This window comes from Herpailurus yagouaroundi, unplaced genomic scaffold (genome assembly GCF_014898765.1).
Source record: "Herpailurus yagouaroundi ecotype Mexico unplaced genomic scaffold, PumYag 199, whole genome shotgun sequence".
NCBI classification, from domain to species: domain Eukaryota; kingdom Metazoa; phylum Chordata; class Mammalia; order Carnivora; family Felidae; genus Herpailurus; species Herpailurus yagouaroundi.
Genome location: NW_024412430.1, coordinates 11,719,448 through 11,743,682, shown reverse-complemented (window position 1 = coordinate 11,743,682; position 24,235 = coordinate 11,719,448). Strand labels below are relative to the sequence as shown.

Sequence of the window (24,235 nt, the reverse complement as noted above, 5' to 3'; positions counted from 1 at the left end):
TTGGGACTACACCAAATTAAAAAACTTTTGCAGAGCAAAGGAAACTGTTAGCGAAACAAAAGAGTAACCTACGTGTAGGAGAAGATACTTGCAAATGGTGTGTCCTGTGAAGGGTTAATACCCAAATATATAAAGAACTGATACAACTCAACAACGCAAAGACCCAAATAATCCAATTTAAAAAGGAGCAGAGCACTTGAATAGACATTTCTCCAAAGAGGACATCCAGATGGCCAACAGACACATGAAAAGATGCTCAGCATCACTCATCATCAGGGAAATGCAAATCAAGACGTCAATGAGGTATCGCCTCACGCCTGTCAGAATGGCGAACACCAAAAAGACAAAAAATAACAAGTGTCAGTGAGGATGTGGAGAAAAAGAAACCCTCATGCATTGTTGATAGGAATGCAATCTGGTGCAGCCACTGTGGAAAACAATATGGAGGTTCTTCAAAAAATTAAAAGTAGAACTACTGTGTGGTTGAGTAATCCCACTACCAGCTATTTATCCAAAGAAAACAAAAGCACTTTGAAAAAATAGACGCCACACCATGCTTACTGCAGCATTATTTACAATAGGCAAGATACGAAATCACCACATGTTTGTCAATAGATGAGTGGATAAAAAAGTGATATATGTAGACCATGGAGTATTGGCTATATCAGCTATAAAAAAGAATGAGATCTTGCCATCTGCAATAACATGGACGGACCTAGAAGGTATAATACTAAGTAAAATCCATCAGAGAAAGATAAATGCCATATGGTTCCATTGTATGTGGAATTTAAGTGGCAAAACAAATGAACAGAGAAAAAAGACAAAAAAAAAAAAAGAAAAAAAAGACTTACAAAGAAAACAAACTGATGGTTGCCAGAGGGAAGGTGGGTAGGGGGATCCATGAAATAGATAAGTCATTGACTCATTATATTGAACACCAAAACTCATATAACAAACGCTGTATGTATAATTATACTTCAATTAAAAAGAGAGAAAAAAACTCTCATAGGTTTCTAGACAGAGAAAACCAGTCAGTTACCACGACAGGGGCATCAGTCTAGCATGAAACTCCTTACTTATAATCCAGAAAGCAAGAACACAGCAATACCATATTTATAGAGAGTTGAAGGAACAAAGGACTGAGCTAAGAATCCCGTCACCAGCCAAGAGATCTAGTCATATATGAGGCCAAAAGAAAGACATGTTTAGATATGGAGTGACTCAAAGCAGGCCATCCATGTGCCACTTGTGAGGAAATTACTTAAGAAATGTTCCAGGGGCACCTGGGTGGTTCAGTCTATTAAGCATCCGACTTCGGCCCAGGTCATGATCTCACAGTTTGTGAGTTCGAGCCCCTCGTCAGGCTCTGTGCTGACAGCTCAGAGCCTGGAGCCTGCTTCGGATTCTGGGTCTCGCTCTCTCTCTGCCCCCCACCCCTGTTCACACTCGGTATCTCTCAAAAATGAAGTTTTTAAAAAAAAATGTCTTAATACCTCCTGTGGACGAGGAAGAGAGAGGAGATGTCATGGGTTGGATTCTCTGAAAGCAGGCAAGGAAACAGAGTTTTTGCATGCAAGATATTTATTAGAGGTCCACACCTGTGTTAGGAGTTGAACTGTATCCTGCAAAAAAAAAAAAAAAAAAAATAAATATATATATATATATATATAATATATATATATTTATATATATTATATAAACATATATATATAAATATATATACAAGTTCTAAACCCTGGTACCTGTGAACGTGACCTTATTTGGAAATAGAGCCTTTACTCATGTCATCAAGGAAAATGAGGTCAGGAGGGTGAGCCGTAATCCAATATGGCTGACGTCCTTTCCAGAAGAGGAAGATGCCACGTGAAGACAGACACGTGGGGAGAATGCTGTATGACAGGATCGATGCAGCCACAAGCCAGGGAACACCAAGGGTCAGTGGCCACCAGCAGAAGCAGGAAGAGGAAGGGAAGGATTTTACCCAGAGCCTCAGGGGGAGCATGGCCCACCTGATGCCATGATTTGGGACTTGCAGCTTCCAGAACCACGAGAGAAGAAATTCCTACCATGTGAAGGCACACACGTGGAGACTAATACAGCCTGTGAAAGGAAGAGGTGGGGTGAGCAGAGGCAGAAGCCCGGCTCCCCTGCAGGACCCACGAAGCGGGCCCGACTTGGCCAGGAGCTGCCCCACCATTCGGTCACAGGATGTGGGCAGCCCCGGGGAGGCCATCGCCTCGCTGAGGTGGCTCTTGACAGGGGCAGACCCTGACGGAGCAGATAGGAAAACGTAGATTTTCTTGATGATTTGAAAATAGAATAACTAACCAAATATACATGGCATGAACTGTTGTCATTACTGGGAAGAAGAAAGTGGAATTGCAAGTTGGATTAATCCAGCAAAGAGGAAATGAATAAAAATAAATGTGGCAACAATAAATGTAGTTAATAGTAAATAAATATATTGGAAGCAAGCCAGATACAATCCTATCGCAATAGATGTGAATTTGTTAAAATCCCCTTTGAAATGGCAGACTCTTAAATTAGCAAAAACAAAACAAAACTCCAGTTTTAGGCTAGTTTTAAGGAACACAGATAAAACAAATGACAGATAAAAAAGTTCAATGGACAAAGATATGCCAAGTGTATGCAAGTAAAAGGAAAACAGAAGTGTACATGAACCACAATGGAACTCAAAACTAAAATTATTAAGTAAGAAAGGATCCTTTTCAAAGTAAAGAGGATATTTCACCAGGACACTATTACACATAGATTATACACTAGTCAGCATTGTTGTGGAAAATTTAAGGCAAACAAATAAAACAAAAAAAATTATAGGAGAATATGATAGAACTATATTATCATAAGCCAGCCAGGAATAAACACCCTTATTGAAACATCTTTAACGTTCTAGAACTTTCATTTCTCTGAGAAAGAATCTTAGAGGTTGGGCCGAGCTTGGTCAGTGCATTAATGGTTCTTTTTGAAGGGCCGTTGCTACATTCCTGTCTATAAAAAGGTTGAAGCCGTCAGTCGAATGGCGCAGGAAGAGTCCTTGATTATTGACATACTTGTCAGCATTGGACGTTCGCCATCTTTAAAATGTTTTCCAAGTTGGTGGGCAGGTAGTAGCATCTCAGTTATTATAATTCGTGTTCTCTTACCACTCAGCAGGCTTATCCCTTTCACAGGTTTACCGGTGATCTAGATTTTCAGTTCACAACCTTCACTTATTTTGATCCTGTGTGGTTTGTCTTTTCCTTCGTAATCAATTTGTAGAGTTTCCTAGTACGTTAGACACTAACCCTGTCATGTGAGCTGCAATGTAGTACGAGCAGAGGGGCAGAGACAGAGGGAGACACAGAATCCGAAGCAGGCTCCAGGCTCTGAGCCATCAGCACAGAGCCCGACGCGGGGCTCGAACTCAACAAACTGCAAGATCATGACCCGAGCCGAAGTCGGATGCTTAACTGACTGAGCCACCCAGGTGCCCCTACCGTCTGCATTTTTAATGAATTCCAACAGACTCAGTCTGGAGCTCTTACCTCTTTTATTTTATACTTATTTACAAATATTCAAAATCCTACCCTAGTTCATGACCTTTAACTTTGACATTATCAAATTTAAAACAAATGACAAGCAAAGAGAAACGAAGTTTGGTGAATGTCAGCATGCCTCGGGGAGCAGAACAGAACCTGGGATATATGGTTCGTGCTATTGATTGCTGCCTGTGGTTCAGGGTTTGAAGAGCATTAATGTTTTCCTTACTGTTAAGTGTGGAGTGCTCATTGCATAATCCTTGGAGAATGTAGAAAAAATATAAAAATGGAAACCCGAAGCATTCATAATCCCATCGTCCACAGATAATCACCAGTGCTTCTGTGAATTTCTTTCTTCCTTCTTCCAGGCACATATAGAAATATATAGAATTGTACATAATCTCTCTAAAACGTACTCATCTTGGCTCCCATAGTTATGAATGATGCACTTTAACTGGTTCAAGAGCATAGCAGGTCTAGGAACAAATGGTAATTACCACTCTGTCCATTTCATTGACCATTTGCAGTTTACCAGAACATTCCCAAGTTTGCCTCCCCTGCACAGATGTCCCAGTGAAGAGGTCCGCGTGACCTTTGTTCAACATCGCCCTAAGAAAAGTCGTAGAGTACAGGCAACATTTCATGGCATCCTTTTATCATTATTGCCTATTTTGTAATGTCTTAGAGAAATTGCTTTTTTTTTTTTTTTTAATTTTTTTTTTCAACGTTTATTTATTTTTGGGACAGAGACAGACACAAGATTGACGGGGGAGGGGCAGAAGAGAGGGAGACACAGAATCGGAAACAGGCTCCAGGCTCCGAGCCATCAGCCCAGAGCCCGACGCGGGGCTCGAACTCACGGACCGCGAGATCGTGACCTGGCTGAAGTCGGACGCTTAACCGACTGCGCCACCCAGGCGCCCCGAGAAATTGCTTTTTAAAACTGGAAGTTTACCTATTTCTCTTCTCCTCTTTTCTGCTGTCCATTCAGGGGTGACCTACAACATAATACAAAGGATCATTTCATCATCTGTCCTGCATTCAAGCCCGTTAGTCAACCCCTCCCTATGGTGGGTTTTCCAAAGACCCTTCATTGTTGCTCTTGGAAGTTTCTCGGTTTTCAGAGCTGCCAAGTCTTCGAGGTTTAATGACTCCATGGCATCCTTTAGGGAACTCTTCATTCTGTTGCTTCTGTTACACCGTTGACGGGTAAAGAAAACCGTGCCCTTGCTGTCATTAGCGCGTAATAAATGGGAGACATGCACATACCCTAGTGAGAAATGGGGTAGAGCATCAGACAGATGATCCACCACAGGAGTTCAAACAACCAAGTAAACATGACAGAGTTGTCTGTCTTGCTTTGAAACATACACAGGCAAAATTAGATGATATTTTTGCCCAGAATTGGCCAAGTGTTTTATTTGATTTTAAATGATGACCCTTGCTGCTGCGAGAGATACAAAGTTAGATGTATTTTACCCAGTAAACATCGTTCTGTGAATCTTTAGCGGCTCTGATGGACTTGCCGTTGGAAATTTTAAGAACACAGAAGACAGTTTTACTCACAACAAAAAGAAAGCATCCTGAATGTCCGTTAATAAATATTGAACTATGATGCATTTTTATGATAGTTATTCAGATATTAGACCTTTTTCCAATTAATATTTAGTGATGCAGACAATGTTTATATAAAGCAAAAAGGGCCCAAGTACAAAGTTGTATGTAATGTATGACCCCAGTTTTGTTAAAAAATAAACACACATTTGAAAAAGATCCACTGGTGAAATAAGTGAATATTCACAGGTAATAGGATTAAAGGTGATAGTTTTACTTTTCTTTTTCTTATTCAAATAAAATACTTGTTTTACTTTTCATAGGGAAAAAACATTATGTGAAATTTTCTTTTAATGTTTATTTATTTTTTGAGAGAGAGACAAAGAGAGAGAGAGAAGGAGCAGGGGAGGGACAGAGGCAGAGGGAGACACAGAACCCGAAATGGGCTCCAGGCTCCGAGCTATCGGCACAGAGCCCGATGTGGGGCTTGAACTCATGAGGTGTGAGATCATGACCTGAGCTGAAGTCAGATACGTAACCGACTGAGCCATGCGGGTGCCCCACAGACATTATTTTTAAATTTGAACCCCAGACATTATTTTTAAATTTAAAAAGTATGTTTAGTTTTTAAAATGACTGAAAGATCATGAACACTTATACATTTGATTAAAAAAAAATCAAGGAACCTTCCCCATATATTATGAAACTTGACTCCAAGTTAGTTTGCAGAGTTTTGGGAGTAGTCTGGTTATGTCAGGAAAATGAAAACGTGGCATATTCAGTAGTGTTTTACATCTTAAAAAGGGCTTAAAATGCACGTGGAGATTATGTCTATTGAAGTATGTACAGTCTAAAAGTCTTTTTCATTGATGAAGGAGATTGTGTTGAGTTAATGACATGGCCATTTATTCCATGCCAACTATATCTAATGTTACCACGCCACTGGCACCTTCCAAAGAATCCTGCGCACATTGTGATTGTTGGTGTTGGACCCCTCAGTTATGTCTTGATCACCTTCCTTCAGGGGATCAGCTCTCTTCCCATGCATAAAACACCCAAGGAGATGGAATCAGATGCTGCCTGCATTGATCTGATGGTGTGTTATTATCTTTCTTGGCAATTTATTCATTCATTCATTCTATAAATATTTACGAAGCACTTACTGTATGCCGGGTACAGTTTAAGTGTTAGAGGTACATCGTTGAACAAAACAGACTAAAGTCCCTGCCTCTGTGGAGTTTAAATTCTTCAGGAGGAGACAGACTGAAACAAAAACCCACTGTAATAAATAAGGAAACTATTGTATGTTGGATACTGATGAGTGCTGTGGGTGAAAAAGAAAGAAAGAAAGGTAGGGAGAGAGGAAGGAAGGGAGAGAGAGAGGAAGGAAGGAAGGAAGGAAGGAAGGAAGGGTAAATAAAAGAAGGAAAGGAAGGAAGAAAGAAAGGAAGGAAGAAAGGAAGGAAATAAAAGAAGGAAAGAAAGGAAGGAAGGAAATAAAAACAAAAGAAGGAAAGGAAGGAAAGAGAAGGAAGGAAGGAAAGAAAGAAAGAAAAAGAAAGAAAGAAAGAAAGAAAGAGAAAAAGAAAAGAAAAAGAAATTAAGGAGACTTAAGGGGAATCAGGAGTATGGGGTATTGGGGCAGGGAGGTACCAAATAGGATATAGTTTAAAATAGGATCATCAAGCTAAGCATCAGATAGAAGTTGACATTTGAACAAAGACCTGAAGGAGATGAGCAGGTACCTGTGGAAGACTGTTCAGGCAGTGGGAATAACTCAAGCAAAAAGCTTTAGTGTAGCAGCATTCTGGTGTTCGAAAAAAAGCAGAGTACGTGAAGCAGGGGAATGGAGGGGGAGTTCAGAGGTGCTAAGGTCAGAGGAGGAATGGGAAGAGGGTGGGTAGATCGTACAGGACCACATCCACCATTGCAAGGACTTTGGCTTTTACGCTGGATGAAATGGGAAACCACTGTAGGGTCTTAAGAGAAAAGGGACTTGGTATGATTAGGTTTAAAGACAGATCACCATGGCTGAGAGTAGATTGCAGATGGGTGTGGATGGCCCTAGCAAGCCCTGTTGAGAGACCGAGAGGAGGTAACACATGCTCCAGACGATGGTGGCCCTGCTCATGAACACAGAGCAGGAGTGGTGGCAGGTGACTGGATTCTGGATGTCTTTCAGAGGCTTTGCTGGCAGGTTAACTATGGTGTAAGAGAAGGAGGACTCTAAGATTTGGGGCCTGAACAGCAAGAGGTTGGAGATGCCGTTAACTGAGATGGCAAAAGTCCAAGGGAAGGAAGGGAGGGAATATCAGGATTATGGTTTTAGATTTGCAAATATGGAGGTTTCTGGTAGATATCCACATGGAGACGTCAAGAAGACTATTGAATATGCAACTCTGGAGCCCAGAAGAGAGCTCCAGATGGTATTTGGAGACTCTCAAGAAAGTATGGATAGAGAAGAGAACCAAGGAGTCAGTCCTGGGGGTGCCTGGGTGGCTCGGTCGGTGAAGCGTCTGACTTTGGCTCAGGTCATGATCAGGTTTGTGAGTTCAAGTCCCACAGCGGGCTCTGTGCGGACAGCTTGGAGCCTGGAGCCTATTTCATATTCTGTGTCTCCTTCTCCGTCTGCCCTTCCTCCACTTGCACTTTCTCTATCTCAAAAATGGATAAAAACATTTTTAAAAAATTTTTAAAAAAGGAGTCAGTCCTGGATACTCCAATATTAAGAGGTTACAGAGAAAGAAAGGGAGAACCGTCTAAGTAGACTGATAGGTCAGGCAGAATGGGGACTTAGAGTTAGCCATTGGATTTGGCAGCATGGAGGTCCTTGGTGATTTTGATGAAGACGTTCACAGTGTAGTGGGGAGAGCAAACCCCTGATTGAGGTGCATTAAAGAGAGAATATGTGAAAAGGAATCGGGGGTTGAGAGTAGAAACATCTTTTTCAAGGAGTTTTGCCACAAGGAGGAAGCGGAATCCAGAAAAGGCTTTTATTTTGTTAAGGTGGAAGAAATGGCAGAGCGCTGATGGGGTAGAAATAGAGTGAAAAATTGAAGCCGCCGAGAGGAAGGGGAGAATCGTAGGAACGAAGTCCTTGAATAGGTGACAGGCTCTGCTCAGTTTACATAAGCTTTTCTTGTTTTAGAATTACTAACTGTTGTCACATTCATTGCCAGCATTTCCGCCTTGTTGCTTGCCTTTTAATACGTTCATGATCTATTTTGATATTAAGTCGAGAAATTTGAGCGGTCAAATCAACTAAACTTTTTTATTGTGTAACTTTTATGTGTATGAAAATGTTTGCCTACGCAAGGATCCAATATTAGTTAAATACCTATATATTCGTATAAAGTAATTGCGTAATTTGAGCTTTTCCAGGGGCATGACCTAGCCTTTGGTTTGCCTTTTTGTTTCAATGAGCCTGAGACCTTTCAGGTATTATAATTCCACTTATACATTATTCAAACCTCACCAAAATATTATGAAGAGACTAAAAAATCAATTATTTTTTCAAAAATGTTTATTTTGAGTTGGGGGAGGGGAGGGGGTGAGAGAGAGAGAGGGAGAGAGAGAGAATCCCATTGTGGGGCTCCATCTCATGAACTGTGAAATCATGACCTGAGCCTAAACCAAGAGTCAAACACTTAATTGACTGAGCCACCTGGGTGCATTGAAAATCAATTATTTTTTAATTGTATTAAGCAGATATAGTGTGGGAAGCACTAGCATCTGAAACACCTGTCCATATTATAGTTGATGGGTTATAATCCAGTTAGTTATATGGACACAAATGGAAATACAGATTTGTCTAAGAGAGTGCTTTGATGGGTGGGCAGTCATAGGTCTGGTGAGGTTAGTTTGCCATGATCCATTCTTAATTTTTTTTTTCAACATTTATTTATTTTTGGGACAGAGAGAGACAGAGCATGAACGGGGGAGGGGCAGAGAGAGAGGGAGACACAGAATGGGAAACAGGCTCCAGGCTCTGAGCCATCAGCCCAGAGCCTGACGCGGGGCTCGAACTCCCGGACCGCGAGATCGTGACCTGGCTGAAGTCGGACGCCCAACCGACTGCGCCACCCAGGCGCCCCGCCATGATCCATTCTTTAATTTCCTTGGATGTTTTTTTAATCCTTTCAAGCATGTAGGAGTCTTTTAGTCCCAATGCAGAGAAATGGCTAGCAAATTCTTAGGTTTAATCCACACCATATTTATTAAAAACCCAAGATTTAGAGGTGCCTGGGTGGCTTAGTTAGGCCTCCGACTTCAGCTCGGGTCATGATCCCATGGTTTGTGAGTTTGAGCCCCGCGTCAGGCTCTGTGCTGGAGGCTGCTTCCAATTCTGTGTCTCCCTCTCTCTCTCCTCTCTCTCCCTCCCTCCCTCTCTCTCTCTCTCTCAAAAATAAACATTAAAAAAAAATTAAAAGCCCAAGATTTAAAATCTGCTTCAACAACCTAATTATCCATCAGTAGATGAATGGGTAAGGTAGATGTGGTACACACACACACACACACACACACACACACACACACACACACTGAACTGTTACTCAGCCATAACACAGGATGAGATCTTGCCATTTGCGACCATATGGATGGACCCAGAGAGTGTAATGCTAAGTGAAATAAGTCAGAGAAAGTCAAATACCAAATGATTTCACCAATACGGGGAGTCTAAAGAACAGACGAATAAGCAAGCAAATGCAGAAGCAGACCCTTGAATCTAGAGAAGAGACTGATGGTTGCCAGACGGGAAGGGATGAGGGGGACAGGTAAAAATGGGGACGGGGAGGGGGATGTACAGGCTTCCAGAATGAGTGACAGGGATGAAAAATACAGCATAAGGAATTTGGTCAATGGAATTTTGATAGTGTTATAGGGAGACTGAGGGTAGCTGCCCTTGTGAGCAGAGCAGAGCATCCAGACTTGTCACATCACGTGTGGTATCCCCAAACCTAATATAACATTGTGTCCGTTATACTTTAATTAAAACTTTTTCTTCTTAAAAAAATAAAATAACATGTGCTTCAAAGGGTTACAAGAAAGTCAGAAGTGTTACCCCTCCTTGGTGTATCCTAAGAAAAGACCCTTAAATGTCACGGTTCTGGATTAAGTAGTTCTTCTCGTTTGCCAGATAAGTGGCTATAAAAATTAAGGTGAATTAAAAGGTAAGATACAAAAATCTTAGCCTTACAAAGTGAAAAGGACGCATGTTTAAACATCTTACATATTCCAGTGAGACAAAAATATTTTCTCTAAAAGCATTGAAAGAAGTCACATAGGGAGTCAATAGTGTTGTGCATGAAAAATAGAAAACTCTATGTCATAATTATAATATGAAAGACAGCAGCATGGAAAATATTAATAACGTGCTTGGATACAGATGAATAACCTTGACACATAAAAATCAATAAGAAAAACACTAGTAATAATAACCATAATGGGTAAAAATCAATAACTAAAACACTAAGAACCCAGTACATAAGCAGACACAGTAATAGAAAACTCAAAAGATGAGCGGCTCCTGGGTGGCTCAGTTGGTTAAGTATCTGACTTTGGCTCAGGTCATGATCTCGTGGTTCGTGAGTTCGAGCCCCTCATCAGGCTCCGAACTGACAGCTCAGAGCCTGGAGCCTGCTTTAGATTCTGTGTCTCTCTCTCTCTCTCTGCCCCTCCCCTGCTTGTGCTCTGTCTCTCTCTGTCTCTGTCTCTCTCTCTTTCAAAGATAAACATTTTTAAAAATTTAGAAAACTCAAAAGAAATACAGGGAGGTAAAAAAAAGGCAAAAAAAAAAGGTATGCAAGCCATCTTAACGTTTACTAATAATTTTCAGAAGTGCACATTAATATCAAGAGATGCTTTCTTTCACCTCTGAAATTAACAAAGATAATTAAAATGGTAATAGTCACTGAAAGCATGTAATGAAACAAGCACCCACTCACCGAAGATAGTGTGAATGGGCATATGCTGGGAAAGAAAGTTACTATTCTTCTAATGACCTTGATATTCTAGGAATCTAAGAAAACACTGAAATTGGACAAAAATAGATGCACAAAATAATTCTTGTTGTATTATTTGTAGGCGTAAAACCCTTGGAGCGCCTCACCTGTCCTTTAACGTTAGCGTTGTCGAAGGTGAAGGACTAACATGCAGTTGTGTTCACACACTGGCGTGCCCTGCGGCCAGAGACCATGATTATTCCTACAACGAGATGTTTATAATCAAACGGGAAAACGCGTATTACCGAAATGTCTTTGAAAACTGCTGGGTGAAAGTGGTATCTTAACATTCTTAGCATAAAACTACGGGGAACCAAAGGTGATAACATAGAAGCCCAAATGTGAAGAGTGGAGTTGCCCAAGGGCAGTAGAATTGAGTACTTTTTTTGTCCTGATTTATATTTTTTGGTACTTTCCAGATACTTTTAGAGGAAGCGTCTATAATCAGAGGAGGCTTTTTTTTTTTTAAGACTTTATAGAAAGAAACTTGTGCATATGATTTGGGCTTGGACTTCTATCTTTCTTAGAGCATATGGGAGCAAGTATTCTACCAAAATGGTTTAGCGGTAAAGATTTATTTTGTAAAGACTGGGGAACACAGATTTTTTTCTTTTTTCTTTTCCTTTTTTTTTTTTGTTTTTTTGTTAGTATTCTGAGAAATCTCTTCCTTTCTTGGAGATCAGAGTGATAACAACACAGATGTAATTAACCGAAGCGGATTCTCCAGGTAACAGTATTATTAGCATATGGTGTTTCAGAGCCGAGTGGTAAGTTGACACGGGTACGTTTTTCTCCTGTAGATGTCGTCTGCTGCTGAAAATGGAGATGCAGCATCTGGAAAACAGAACGAAGAAAAAACTTACAAAAAGGTGAGTGACTGTTTTGTTTTCTTTCTTCGGTTCAGAAAGAGGAACGCGGTCGTTGCCTGGAAAGTTGCATATATCCGAGGCCTTGTTTCCCTCTAAAGCAGTTGTGTGTAAATTACAGCCTTAGTTTCCTGTTGCCCTCACGGATTCAGTGGTTCAAACGACACAGAGGTATTGTCTTGTAGGACTACAGGTCACAAGGCCAACATGGGTCTCCCTGGGCCAGGATCCAGGTGGCTGTAGGCTGCGTTCCTTTCGGGAGTTTCTAGGGGACAGTCTGTTGTTCCCTTGTCTTTCCAGCTTCTCCAGGTTGCCTGTGTTGCCCATTATCATGATTCCCTTCCAACCTCAAAGATGGCAAAGACCAGCTGAGTCTCTCTCAGGCTGTATCACTCTGACACTTCAAAGAACGCTTGTGATTACACTGAGCCCTCGTAGATAATTCAGAATAATCCCTTTTTTAATTATTACTAGTTTTTTATTTGAGAGAGAGAGAGAGAGAGAGAGAGAGAGAGAATATCCCAAGCAGGTTCCACAGTCCGTGCAGAACCCAATGCAGGGCTCGATCCCCTGACCCTGGGAACATGACCTGAGCTAAAACCAAAAGTTGAACGCTCAACTGACCGAGCCACCCAGGCGCCCCAATCCCTTTATTTTCAAGTCAGCTTTCAGATCAGCAACCTTAATTTCTTTTGCAACCTTAACACCTCCTTGCCATATGACGTATTCACAGATCGCCATGGGACGTGGACGTCTTTGGGGAGGGGTGGTTTTTCCATGTTGTACATCATTGACAGTTACTATGCTATATAGATCATTGACAGAAGGTGGTTATTTGAAGACTCTTGTAACTCTTAAGAAGAAGGCCCTTATGTGTGTGCAGTGTTCTGTGTCCAGTATGTGAATCTTTTTTTAAATATTTTTTTTAGATGTTTGTTTATTTTTGAGAGAGAGAGAGAGAGAGAGAGAAGGTGATCAGGGGGAGGGGCAGAGAGAAGGGGACAGAGGATCTAAAGCAGGCTCTGTGCTGACAGCAACAGCCCGATGCGGGGCTGAAACTCACAAACTGCAAGATTATGACCTTGAGCCGAAGTCACACGCTTCACCAACTGAGCCACCCAGGTGCCCCCAGTATATCCATCTTTTAATTGACTTGCTACTTCCCACCAAAATTTTACACACTTTCTACCTTTGTATTTAAAAAAAAAAAAATTTGTAGTATGAACTTTTGTCCCATCCCTTTGTAAGCCTCTCAGATTCTGTGCCTTCAGCCCATTTCACAAAAATCCCCTTCCAGACATTCCAGTGTATCTTACCTTGCCATTCTTTGACTTTGATAAATTCTTGGCTCCTGGCGAGGAAGCTAATGTTCAGACATATTACTGGGGAGTATATGTTCCCAGGCACCACTGCTCCTGATTTTAAATAGACTGCACATTTTACTTTTAAAAGTCCTTGCCCTCCTTCTGTCTTGCGAGTAGGAGGTTTGTATATGCAAGGTCTATTATATCTTAACTTTTCCTTTTGCTTTTTACTCTTTTGTGGATAGCTAGCAAGAACTTTTGCCATAAAGTACAGGAACCACCTGATCCAACTGCATATTCGAGTCATGGAATTAACAGGATATATTTCCTGTTCCGTTTTTTTGTGGGAGAATATGCCCCTTTTCCTGGTACAGCTTCTGACTTGCCTACTCAGCCAAACCTAGAAATATAAGCAGGGAGTTTCTGTCCAAAGTGATGACGTGGTGGGGGCAGAGTAGGGTGAAGTTTCCGGAACTAAGAAGTGTCATGTTATATCATCTCAAACATGCGAATCTGGCCAGAGGCAGTGACGTCTCTGATAGCATATTTGACTCAGCAGCATTGGTAAGGTCTTAAGAACCGAAAGTCAGATATTAAGATCACAAAGAATTCCAGTAAATAAGAGAAGATTATTTAATCCTGGAGGATTATTAACAGGACAGAGTTTTTTTTTTTCTTGTGCGTGGTGGCAACCGGATGCTTCGAATGGTCTCTGATTTTCAGACGAAGATGAGCGGTGGAGGGAGAGGTGTTTAGCTTCTCTGAGAAAAACACCAAAAAGCATAGTTCCTGAGTCTTCAGTCCTCAGTAATTCGGTGTTGACGTGCACAGGAGGAAGAGGGACTACTCAGAGAAAGTATCGCTTCGGTAGCAGGGGACGGCTCGGCTGAACTACTCCATTGAAGTCTTCTCCATGGAGCAAAGACATCGTCACACTGGAGGTGTTAATCACAGTGTTCCCAGAGGTGGCTGGGGTCTCCTTAGCTATTGGAAATGTGTTTGTCTCTAGGCCCAGATGGACCGTTCCCCCGAATGAAAGAGCTTCAGGCTCACATAGGGAAACCCCTGGGTGTGAGCTCTGAAAAAGCGGGACAGGGCAGGAGACGAGAAGATACCATCCCTCTTTTCAAAAGTGAGGAAAAAGTACCTTCTGGAAACCAGATGTGAGACGGCTCCTCGGCATAATTGGAGCACGGATTAGTCAACATATGGTTTCTGTACAGTTAGAGAGGAAACACATGTCTCGTACAAACCTGCAGAGGTTCATGAAGATATAGTTTATGCCAAGTTGACTACATTTCTTATTCTGACAGAGTCATTAAATTAGTGACAGACAAGAAAGAACTCTCAGTTGAATGAATCTTGATTTGAGGGCACCAGGAATATTCTGGTGGCATCCTTTCAGACCAGCCGGAGAAGAATGGAGTGAACGTCATGGTGACTGGGCTCGTACCTGGTTGGACTAATGTTCCCAACGGATGGCAGTTTTGTTTCCTGTTCTTTGGTGTCTCCCAGCCTGTGCACGCGTTGACCCTGGGCAGCTTAATACTTTTTTGCGCATGACCTTAATGAAGACATGGAATTCGTGCTTGGCAAATGTGCAAATGACAAAACAGCTTGAATAGGTAACTAACAGACCACACGAATGTCATCAAGGCCACCATGCATTTCATTAAGTATTGGCCCTTTTACAAATGCTTGAAAGAGTTCTTTCCCAGTCCTGCGGGCCTGCCCATGAGCTATGCACCTTTTTAATAAGGAGTTTTGATAATTTGTTGGGTTTTGGCCTCTGACTAAAGACAGTCCAGGTTAAGAACCCCCTGACCTGTGTGAGGCATGGGAAGGATATCAAAGGAGTTTATAAGGATCTTACAGTTGAGTGGGAGGGACAAGACAGGAGTTCTCTCCTTTAGAACCCAGTAGTTAATAATAAAGGGTTCAAAGGAGGAGAAATCACTGTGGGTTAGAGTCATCAGGGAGGCTTAGGCTTCCTGTATCAAGCCCCAGATTTACTGGGCAGCTGTCAGTAGCACTCAGCATCATGAGGAATGGGATTTCCACATGTTTTTAGGGAACCCTTGGTGTCCATGGAACAATGTTATAGTCTCGAGTCTTGAGTATTTGCACATGACTAGCTAAGCTGGGCTCTTCTCTTCGTTCTGGTGACCATTTCCCTGATCCATTGTCAGTTCTTGACAACCCAAGAAGAATAGCTAAAATCAGTGGGTGAGGCGAATATCTTCAGCTAAAGGCTGCAACAAGAATTTTGACTTGCCCTGCTTAACACGAACATGTGGCCCATAAGACAAGCGTTAAAGGCTGCCTGGCTTTTTTTACAGAGTGTAGTATTTCCCTTCTCAGTTCATTTATGGAAGTGTCTTCCAAAAGAATTGTAAACATAAAAGCCTACGGCAGCTAAGCAGGTAACAGGGGAGTGAACTAACCAGGGGGGGAAGTGGTAAAGAGGAGACACATGTCTTCTGTATTTTTTTTAATTTTTTTTAATCTTTATTTATTTTGAGAGAGAGAGACAGAGTGTGAGCAGGGGAGGAGCTGAGGGGAGGGAGCCACAGAATCAGAAGCAGGCTCCAGGCTCTGAGCTGTCAGCCTCCGAGCCCCGCCTCGAACTCATAAACCGCGAGACTATGCCCTGAGCCCAACCAACTGAGCCACTTAGACACCCACCGTACAGTTTATTGAAGGGGAAAAAAAGACATAGATGCACATGGAAAATTAAGTAATGACCCAAATTGGTATTAAGTGCCAAGGCAAGTGGCCTTTCACATAATCTTCTAGCAAATACTGGTGAGGCCAAAGCTCATTACAGTCTTCTAGAGAAAAGTCCTTTTCTTCAACTTGTTCATTAGCAGTGCATTTTGCTGGGATAAAAATTTTATAGATGCCTCATTGCTTTCTGTCACGATGGAAAAATGCCACTCCTTAGGTGACTGTGAATTGATTTACCTACTCATTTGTTTCACTGATGGGGGGAATCTGATGAGCACAGGCACAGAATCAGGGCTGAACGTGATTTGTTGGAGGGATCGAATAGCCCGGCCTGGACAAAGCCAAGTGTCAGTGTTTAGGGAAAGCGCAGGCGATTTAGGGGGTAAGGACTGGCTCTAAATGACAGGTAACCTTGAAAGCTAGTTTGAGTTTGGATTTTGTGTTCTAGGCCAGCACTGTGCACTAGAACTTTCTTCAGTGATTGAAACGCCCTGTAATCTGCACTAATACAGTAGCGACAGGCTGCATCTGGGTGATGAGGATTTGAATTTGTGTCCAGTTTGTCCAAGGGATGAATTTTTAATTTTAGTTAAATTTCGATTTAAATAAGTGCTTGTGGCCAACGGCTACCATGTTGGACAGCTGAGTCGCAGACAGTGAGGTACCATGATGTGGTTTGGAGACGAATGACGACAAATCTCAACTAAGGCTGACCTGAAAGGTTTCAGAGTAACTACTAGAAGTTTTCTACTACTGATAGTAATGTGAGGAAGAGTTGTTTTTTTTTTTTTAATAAGGTGAGAAACTTAGAAGGAAGCAGAAGGCAGGACATCAGTTCACTTGAGATTGTTTTAAACTCAAGTAAAATACTGATGCGGGAGATAAGAGTTTTCTCAGTATTTTATACATGGAAGAAATTGCCCACCCCTCCCCCACCCATCCAGAACAAAGAGATGTCAGAGTGCATCCAGGTCACCTAGCAGTTCTTTGTCAGGATCTCGCTGAGATTTAATCTCCCAGAGATTAAGATCTCTGGCCACGTAACGTCCCAGTTCTGTGACTTGTTCCTGGGAATCGATCAGTGTTTCCCAGTCACCTGGGCTTGGACTGACGCAGGCAATTGTTACTGCCGCCATTTGCATTGCTTCCTCTCTCCAGGCTCCTCCCAACGTCATTCCACACCTCTTGCCCCTCCCTCTTTTACTTCTCCTTCCATCCTGGGCCTCCCCACAATAGCATCCCCCCTCCCCCCTTCCCCAAGATCCGGGTTCTGATGCCTATTGGAGGCTGCCCTGGGCGTAGAGGTTGCCTACCTTCGACACCAACAGCCCAAGCGTAGAACTGTCCACCTGATTTTCACCATGACTGGCACACGGAACGGCAGACTAGGACCCAGTGTTCTTGACCCAAGAACCCTAGTTCTTTCAGTTTTGTTTTGTTCTGTTCTTTTTTTTTTTTTTTAAAGGCCTTAGTTGTCATTTAATTGCAGTGGCTCTCCCGGTTTCCCTATCAGTGGAGGTAGGCAGTGATGAGGTAAGAGGGAATAATGCTAGCCCTTTACCACATTATAAGGAAAGATGGCTTTTATGACTTTTTAAACCTGAGGTCATGACTAAGCAAGGTAATGACTCCAAGAGACTTTGATCAAAGAGGAAGCATTTATTGAAATACGAACTCTTTTATAAAATATCTCTGGGAACATACACAGGCCCTGGTAACCTTGGCTGTCTCCGGGGAGAACCAGGTGGTGGGAGTCTTGAGTTAGGGAAAACTTGTCTGTATAAACCTGTATATATGTTTAATTTTGAACCGTGTGAATATTTCACCTACTCGAGCATTGAATCAGTGACGTTTTAACGTGGCAGTGGGGGCTGATATGTGTTCCATGCCCTGACTGTTCTTTTTTTCCTTCAGATTCTAGAAAGCCATCGCTTCCATAAAACAAGATGTTTGCTTTGTCCTCTGGTTGCACTACCCTCTGTAGCTTAGCGGAGACCTCTTTTTCTGTGCGTTGAGCAGCATTTCTCACGGATAGCAACCACATTGATCTCTAGGAAGAGTGATCCTTCAGCATTCCAAGTGTTATTTCTAGGCACCTTAATCCAAAACACTCTAACCCAGCGGTTTTCAACCAGCACCACTTTGGCCCCCCAGGGAACATTTGGTGATGTCGGGAGACATTTTTGATCGTCACAAGTGGAGGGGTGGTGCTCCTGGCATCTAGGAGGTAGAGCCTGGCGATACCGTGTCCTGTAATGCACAGGACAGTGCCCACAACACAGAATTATTGCAGTGTTCGTAGCAGCGAGGCTGAGAAACTTGGCCCAAACCAAACTCTCCTTTTAAAAGAGGGTGGATAGGCGTCTCATTCTTCTGGATAATAGTTGTGTAACCTGAGGCATTTTCCCTAATTGATGTGAATCTTAATTTTGCTCCTTGAGGAAATGTCACCAGTACCTACCCTGACAGCCTCATTGTGGGGTGAGCGTCAAACACAGCCTGGGAATACCAGTGAGTGGCATCACTGTCTTTATTAGCAAAAGCAACATCTCTCGGCCTCTGATTTCCAGTCAGATGCATTCTGTTGTGCGTGGCTGCCTCCCGCAGTGCTGGCCCTGGTGACTGGTCACTTAGCATCCTGCTGCTCGCTCCATTCTGGCCTGGGCATGGGAGAAGCACACAGTGAGGGCCGGAGCAGGACCTCGTGGCCTTCCATGTAGCCGTGGCTTCAGAATAAGAGAAAGACGTGCTCCTAATGGGGGGCTGCCATTATGGGTTTTTATCATTTATTTTTATTTCTTTTAATATACTTTTAAAGTGTACTTATGTTGAGAGAGAGTGTGTGTGAGTGAGCGAGCCAGTGGGGGATGGGCAGGGAGAGAGAGAGAGAGAGGGAAACACAGAATCCCAAGCAGGCTCTGCTCACAGCACAGAGCCCAACTCAGGGCTCGATCTCACGAACTATGAGATCATGACCTGAGCGGAAACCAACTGAGCCACCCAGGCGCCCCTGCCCTTTTTCTTTTAATTGAGCAGCGAGCAGATGAGCTACGTCATTCAGAGAAGGGAAATTTTTCGGTAATCCCATTAGATCTAGAAGCATGTAGAAGCATAGACCATTACCGTCCACCCTGCTGGGCAGATCCTCCCTCCAAACCTTCTGCTTCTGGATAGTATCACCTGTGCCTCCATGTTTTTCCAAACTAAGTCCTAAAGCACGTGATGACCAATCTGCCTTTATGACTTCTGGGCAAGACATGGCAGGTGATTCAGCAAAGTCAATAGGTGGCTTCCAATAGGCAGAGAAGCCAACCTTCTGATCACGGTGTTTCCTTGGACTGTTCATTTCTAAGGGACCTCCTTTGGCCTTGGCATTGGAAAGAGCGTCCACGTGGTAAGCCACCCAGGTTTGCTTCACTTCTGCGTTCTGATTAACTATGGAATTTCCATCTGGTTTTGGTCCCTGATGCCAGTAAACGTTGTCTTGGTGTCTCCAAAACACCCTAAAACATGCCATACAGCTTTCTTCAGGGGCGACAGGAACCACTCCATTGTTGAGTGTGGTGTTAATGGCAGGTGGGGAGGCTGGGGTTTTCAGTGCTTCTGCGGCCTGCTGGGCCATCTGAACAGGAGCCCCTGCTCTCCAAGCACAATTTAGCTTTTGCTTTCAAATTAAATGGCTTTGTAATATACTCCAGTGATCTACATGCCTCCCTGCACAGGTTGGCCAGCAGGGTTCTGATCTGGCCAGCATGCCTCTTGTCCCAAGGCCTATGGCTTGTCCATTTTTTTTTCCCAAAGATTTTGAGTTATCTTTACACCCACGTGGGGCTTGACCTTACAACCCTGAGATTAAGAGACACAGGCGTCCCTGGCTTGTCCACTCTTAGCACTACCACTCCATTTCCCTTGCCTGGATAGATAGTTCACGGTGATTTTGAAAGGTGTCTCTTAGAAGTTGCTTAAGGCAGCGCCTGGGTGGCTCAGTCAGTTAAACATTCATCTTCGGGTCAGGTCGTGATCTCACAGTTCATGAGTTCTGGCCCTGCGTCGGGCTCTGTGCTGACAGCTCAGAGCCTGGAGTCTGCTTCAGATTCTTTGTCTCCCTTTCTCTCAGCCCCTCTCATGCTCGCCCTCTGTCTGTCTGTCTGTTTCTCTCTCTCTCTCAAAAATAAACATTAAAATAATAATAATAATAATAATAATAATAATAATAATAAACGTTGTTTAAGCACAGAGAAATGAAAAATTCTAGAGTTCTTTATTCTGGAAATCCAGAAAAGAAGGCCAGTAACATAGGAGAGGTTCTAGTCTTCTCTCTACTTACAGATACTAACAGGATAAATGCCATGTGCTTATTCATAGTTTTGCTGTCTTAGGGAGTTAGAATCATTGGTTGCTGGAAGAATCTTACTTATCAAATTCGATTGAGTTTATTTAACCAGAAACCTATTACTGTGGCAAACTAAAGCATGTTATTATTAATTAGAAGCAATTTTAAAAGCTGTGTTAATAATAGGGGGGGCCTGGGCAGCTCAGTTGGTTAAACGTCCGACTCTTGATTTCGGCTCAGGTCCTGATCTCACGATTCATCACATCGAGCCTCGTGTCGGGCTGTGTGCTGATAGGGCAGAACCTGCTTGCTATTTTCCCTCTCTCTCTATGTCTCTCTCAAAATAAATTAACTTTACAAAAGCTATGTCAGTAATAAGAGCAACATTTATCCAGTGTTTAGCATATGCCACACATCTGTCTAAGCACTTCAGAATTATTAACTCATGTAATCTCATCACAACCATTTTGCTACCCTATGGATGAAAAACTGAAGATAAGTTGCCCACCCCAGGGCACCCACATAAGTGGCAGAATGAGGCTGGGATTTTAACCCCAACTGTCTCTCTCTCGGGTGTGTCAGACCCAAACCGCTGCAATATTATCTGAACCTTATGGTTCCTATGACATTAAACGGAAAGTTCTCATTTATCCGCTAGAAGAATAGAAGCCAGGGGGTACAGGTAAAACTAGCCCCCTTTGGATTGGGAGCACAATGGTAGCGAATCATTCTGAAAAGTGTTTTCCCTGATTCAGTGGTTCCAAAGCCAGCTGTGCTTGTATGTTTCTCCTCTGAATACAGAATCTGAGCTGTAGCCGCAAAATAACTTTTTCTAGAAGGTACATATTAATTTTGAAATGAAAAACAATCTCATCTCCGGGTACTGGGTGAAACACTGGAAATAAAATGACAAAGTGCTAATTTCAAAAATCATTCTTGAGCACCGAACTAAAAATTGACAGTGAAGTATGAGATCCACCTGGAGGGGGTGATATATTTTGACCTGTCATATTAGGAGAGGAACACGTTTCAAACCTAGCTGTGCCATAGAAAGTCACAGGAGGGGTAATAACTCACTAACGACTTGCTCAATAGCAAAAAAGATCTGATAAAGTATTGGGTTGGAGGGTGAATACTTTGAAAGTTATTTTCCTGCGTGAGAGTCACATTTCCCCAGATGGTACACCTGTGTTTTCTGGCAAGTTCGCTGTCTGTGGATCCTGTGTCTGTAGCTTTTATCGTAACACAGGAGGAAGATGAGGCATTCCAGCCCTCAGCACAGAAGCCTTCCCTGAGACAGTCAGCGCATCATTAAGGAGAGAACAAGAAGGCGACGGTTGTGGTCTCTGGGGATGTAAATTTAAGATTCTTGCTCTGTCTTTATCTTTTTTTTGCCTAACCCTCCAGTTTGTATGTACATCCTGACATCCAGAGACACAAGTTGGATTGAGTTACAAGGAAAATGTTGAACTGTTCATAGAATCTAACTGTGGGGTTTTTTTCCTCAGTGAAGATCACCCACTCTTACTTTTACAAGAGTGCTTTTTATTTAGCCAAATCTGCTGCTGCCCACTCTGCAAGATGGATCAGGGAGCGTTTCATTATTGAGCACATGGCTGACATACAGGCTGTCCAGGTGACATTCTAATTCTCCTGGGCTACTTTTTCATACTGTGACTTTGTCATTTTTTTAAGGACATGGTCGGTGCCTGGAATATAAGACACACATTTGCTTGTACGTCCAAGCATTCATTCATGTATTCAGTTGACAAATATTTATTTAGCTTGGCACTGTGCTAGGCCTTGGGGGTAGGACAGAGGCCTAGACGGAGCTCTTCCCTTCACTAATAATGATTTCATTGTCATGGTAGAGACAAACCAGAAGAAGTAAACAGAATAAAGCAATTACTAACTTTTAAAGTGCTCCGAAATAAACCCACACGTATATGGTAAATTAATTTGTGACAAAGGAGGCAAGAATATACAGTGGGGAGAGAGTAGCCTCTTCAGTCACCGGTGCCAAGAAACTTGGACACTTGGGTGCCAAAGAATGAAACTGGACCCCTTTCTTACCCCATACGCAAAAATTAAAATGAATTTCAGGGTGCCTGGGTGGCCCAGGCGGTTAAGCATCTGACTTTGGCTCAGGTCATGATCTCACGGTTCGTGGGTTTGAGCCCCGCCTCAGGCTCTGTGCTGACAGCTCACAGCCTGGAGCCTGCTTCAGATTCTGGGTCTCCCTCGCTGTCTACCCCTCCGTCTCTGTCTCTCTCAAAAATAAACGATAAAATGAATTTAAAGACCTCAAGCCATAAAACTCCTAGAAGAGAACATCGGTAAGCTTTTTGACGTTGGTCTCGGTGATGCTTTTTTGAACCTAACTCCAAAGGCAAGGGCAGCAGAAGCAAAAATACACAAATGGAACTGCATCAAACTAGAAAGCTGCTGCACGGTGAAGGAGACCATCCGCAACCTGAAAAGGCTATCTACTGACTGGGAGAAGATATTTGCCAATGATAATATCCAATAAAGCGTTTAATATTCAAAATATATAAAGAACCCAAACAACTCCGTAACAAAAAAACCAAACGATGTGATTGCCAAGCAGGCAGAAGATCTGAATAGACATTTTCCGAGAGAAGACCTACGATGGCCAAACACATGAAAAGATGCTTATTAGCACCTGTAGTCGTCTGGAAAATGCAAATCAAATCCACAACTCGCATCTGTCAGAATGGCTGTTGTTAAAAAGAGAGGAAATAACAGGAGTTGTTAAAAGGCGTTACTCACGCACTGTTGGTGGGAATGTGCATTGGTGCAGCCACTGTGGCAGACTATATGGAGGTTCTTCAAAAATGGAAAAAGAACTGCCGTACGATCTAACTTACGGCTATTTGAAGAAAACAAAAACACGTACTCGTAAAGATAAATGTACCCCCGTGTTCCTTGCAGCAGTATTTATAATCGCCACGATATGGAAACGACTTAAATGTCCATTGGTAGATGAATGGATAGGTGTGATACACAAACACACACACACGCACACACACTGGAATTCTACTCATCCATAAAAAAAGAATGAAATCTTGCCATTTGTGACAACATGGATGGACCTTGAGGGCATCATACTAAGTTAAATAAGAGAAAAACAAGTAATGTAGGATTTCACTTACACGTGGAATCCTCTAAAAACGAACAAATAAAACAACTCATAGATACAGAGAATAGATTGGCCGGAGGGGGGAGGCGTAGGAGGTGGCCACGATGGGTGATCAGTATCCAGAAGTACAAACTTCCAGTTATAAATCTCAGCCATGTAATGTATGGAACGGTGATTAGGACTATATTATTGTATTGCATGTATAACATATAGATTACGGTGTTGACTATAATATCGTATTGCATATTTGAAAGTTGCTAACGGCAGATCCTGAAAGTCTGCATCAGGAGAAAAGTTTCCTAGCTCTGTATGGTGACGGGTGGTAACCAGACATATTGTGGTCACTTTGCAATATGTACAGATATCAAATCATTATGTTGTACCTCTAAAACTAATACAAGGTTATATGTCAATTGCACTTCAATTTTTAAAAATGCTATGAAGAAAATCAAGGGCAGGGGTGCTACTTTTTAGATAAAGTATTTAGGGGGGCCTCTTTCGATAAAGTATTTAGGGGATAAAGCGTTTAGGGGAGGTGAGCTGGGGGCTGGGATCACAAGTGTGAGAAGGAGCCAGCCAACAGGAGAGTGGAAGCAAGAATGTTCTTGACAGAGAGAACACCATTTGCCAGGTCCTAGAAGCAGGAAGGAGCTTCGCGGATTCCAGAAACCGAAGGAGAGGCTGTTGTGATGGAGCGTACTGAGCAAGGAAGCAGAGGCAAGATGGGATGAGAGCAGTGGCTCTGAACTT

The 24,235-nt window shown here is 42.6% G+C and overlaps 1 protein-coding gene across 1 annotated transcript in view; it reads left to right on the top strand.

Annotated features, from left to right (window-relative positions):
* Positions 1 to 11,866: 11,866 nt before the first annotated feature.
* PIP5K1B (phosphatidylinositol-4-phosphate 5-kinase type 1 beta) overlaps positions 11,867 to 24,235 on the top strand; it is a 185,407-nt gene continuing 173,038 nt past the window's right edge. The window contains exon 1 of the mRNA XM_040449410.1: positions 11,867 to 11,964. Coding sequence (XP_040305344.1) covers positions 11,896 to 11,964 — 69 coding nt within the window. The 5' untranslated portion in view covers positions 11,867 to 11,895. The remainder of the gene's footprint in view (positions 11,965 to 24,235) is intronic.